Here is a 2,939-nt window from a genome sequence, read left to right as displayed (position 1 = left end):
AATTTCTGTGTTTCAAAATTTAGCTAGCCACGCCTTCTTTGATATCATCAATTCATCATCCCTCTCTCTACCTACCTCGGAGAACAAATTGCCTTAGACAAAAAAAAAAACACACAAAGAGAAACCTAACCCTCGTTCTCCATCGTTGGTACTACTCGTTTCCTTTACATGCACTGTAGACGCCGTTGTGCTCTCGCTACTACACCCTGGTCTGGTTGGTTTCCTGTGCGGCGCCGCTACGATTCCTCCCTCTCCCCCGCGAAAACGACTCCCCCTGCACGGGCGCACCTTTTTTCACCTTTCCCGCGCCCCCCGACCCCGACCCGACCCGGCCGCGTGCGCGCGCGCCCAACCGCAACATCCCTCGACCTGGTCCGCCCGCACCCTGTGTGTAACGAACTACTCTAGCCAATCGATCGATTGACCGACCCGTCGTCCCTTCCATGCTAAGTCACCTCTCTCCCGGCCCCACCTGTCAGTCCCCAACCCATACTTAACTAGTTAACTCCCTCCAAGCCAACGCACCACACAAACCCCCCGCCGCCGCCGTCGAGGCGATCGAGAGGCAGCCATGGGGGCTCCCCGCGCGCGGCGGTGGAAGCTGCTGCTCCCGCCCTTCCACTCCGCCAAGCGCAAGCCGCCGCTGCCGCCGCCCCCGCAGGCGCCAGTGGCTGTGGCTCCGGCCCCGGGGAAGGAGGAGGAGGAGGAGGAGGTGGTGCCGGAGGAGTTCCTGTGCCCGATCTCGGGGGCACCCATGGCCGACCCGGTCATCCTGCCGCCGGGGAGGACGTACGAGCGCGCCTGCGTCGACGCGTGCGCGGGCCTCTCGCTCTGCCCGCCCGGCGCCTCGGCGGCGGCGGCCGCGATACCCAACGACGCGCTCAGGGCGGCCATACGGACGTGGTGCGCGCGGCACGGGCGCGCGCCGCCTGCGCCGCCTTCCGCCGCGGAGGCGCGGGAGGCGGCGCTCCTCCGCGCGGTGCCTGCGGCTGCGGCGAGGACAACGACGGTGGCGGCGATGGTGCCCGCGAGGTCGTCGTCCAACCTGTCGTGCTCCTCCCGGGCGTCCGCCGCGTCCACGTCGTCGTCTGGGTCGTCGTCGGAGATGGCTACGGTGGAGGTCCCGCGCGCGAAGGAGGTGGCGGAGTTGCGGGTCGCTGAAGCGGAGGAGGAGATGGAGAAGGAGAAGGAGGTGGCGGTGTTGCGTGTCGCTGAAGCGGAGGAGGAGAAGGAGGTGGCGGTGCTGCGGGTCGCTGAAGCGAAGGAGGAGGAGGAGGAGGTGGTGATGGTGGTGGCGAAGGTGGTAGAGAAAGGGGACGAGGATCAGGTGGAGGCGGCCATGGCGGTGCTGCTGCGGGAGACGCGGGAGAGCGAGGAGAGGAGGCGAGCGCTCTGCGTGCCGCGGCTACTCGCCGCGCTTCGCCGCGTGCTGCACTCCAAGCGGCACACACCCAAGGCGCACGCCGACGCCGCCGCGGCGCTGGCCAACCTCACCAACGAGCCGGAGAACAGGATCCCCATCGTCCGCGCGGGCGCCGTTACGGCGCTCGTCGAGGTGCTCTCCTTGGGCACCGCATCACCGGAGGCCTGCGAGCACGCGGCCGGCGCGCTCTTCGGCCTCGCGCTGGACGAGGAGAACCGCGCCGCCATCGGCGTTCTCGGCGCCGTCCAGCCACTACTCGACCTCTTCACAGCCCGAGACCACGCCCCGCGCGCGCGCCGCGACGCCGGCATGGCGCTGTATCACCTCTCCCTCTCCGCCGTGAATCAATCCAAGCTCGCCCGCGCCCCGGCCGCGGCCAAGAACCTGCTCTCCATCGCGTCGGACTCCACCACAGCCGAGCCCATGCCCATCCGCCGGCTCGCGCTCATGGTGGTCTGCAACCTGGCCAAGTGCGCGGAAGGCCGGGCCGCGCTGATGGACACGGGCGCCGTGGCGACGGTCTCCGCCATCCTCTCCGACGACACCCACCGCTCCGAGCTGGAGGAGCTCTGCGTCGCGGCATTGTTCGGCATGAGCAGGGGGAACCCGCGGTTCCGGGGGCTCGCCAGAGCGGCCGGCGCGGACCGACCCCTCATCCTCATCTCCGAGCGAGCGCCCGCCGGCGTGCACAAGGAGATGGCGCGGAAGGCGCTGCGCGTCGTGCTCGGCCTGGGCGACGACAGCGAGCGCGACCTGCCGGGCTTCATGAACAGCGAACGCAACGTCAACGGCATCGCCGGTTCATCCGTGCCGGTCCATCGCCGGCGCGCCGCCAGCTGGGCGGCGGCTCCTCCTCCTGCCCCGACGCCACCGAATGCTCATCAATGGCGATCAGTATGCATCGATTGAAATTACCTTCTTGATCTAAAAAAGAAAAAAAAAAGAAACTCTCTTTTGGTGTCTTCTGTCTGCTCATCAGAGTGTTGAACCATGCTGTGTTCTCATTTCATTTTCGCGTAATTGCTTGGTGATTTGTCACTTTGGATGGCTGGGTTTAAAAACTTACTAGAGACTGATTGTGAGTTGTTGGAATCTGGTGCATATAGGAGTAGTATGTGTGTGTCTGCACTCTGTACTGCTAATTTGTTCCATTATGTCAGACAATGTGTACATAGGTGTCAATGTCTCTAGTGTTCATTTACTAGTTGTTGCTTGCAAGTTTGTGCATGTCCTTCTCTGCATAATTGCAATCTTGAATCTTGATTTCTTGTATATAGTGAATATACTGTAGTAATGTCAAAGCATAAGCATAATTTAAGACTAAACCCTCCCTAGTAATAGAATGCCAAAGAAGATTATTTTTAGGTTGGTGTGAGCTGACAGTTGATGAATCCTGGATCATCTGGTATAAAAGGAAGTGCTTGTCTAGATTGCTTGTCTGCTGAGCAGACTCCAACCATAAACAAGCTTTGCTTATTAGTAAGGTGGCTGGACTGGACCCAAACGTGCCATTGCA

At 62.2% G+C, this 2,939-nt stretch overlaps 1 protein-coding gene across 1 annotated transcript; it reads left to right on the top strand.

Moving 5' to 3' along the window:
- The first annotated feature begins 539 nt into the window (after positions 1 to 539).
- On the top strand, positions 540 to 2,660 carry LOC127781146 (U-box domain-containing protein 39-like). The gene has a single exon (XM_052308056.1). The coding sequence runs from the start codon at positions 572 to 574 to the stop codon at positions 2,330 to 2,332; it is 1,761 nt and encodes a 586-aa protein (XP_052164016.1). The 5' UTR covers positions 540 to 571; the 3' UTR covers positions 2,333 to 2,660.
- Positions 2,661 to 2,939: the final 279 nt, after the last annotated feature.

The sequence above is a fragment of the Oryza glaberrima genome, chromosome 8 (genome assembly GCF_000147395.1).
Source record: "Oryza glaberrima chromosome 8, OglaRS2, whole genome shotgun sequence".
Lineage (NCBI taxonomy): Eukaryota > Viridiplantae > Streptophyta > Magnoliopsida > Poales > Poaceae > Oryza > Oryza glaberrima.
The sequence above is the reverse complement of the archived record's forward strand: the minus strand, read 5'-3'. Positions and strand labels throughout refer to the sequence as shown.

Coding starts and splice junctions, on each gene's coding strand:
- LOC127781146 (XM_052308056.1), top strand. CDS start 572: ATGGGGGCTCCCCGCGCGCGGCGGTGGAAGCTGCTGCTCCCGCCCTTC.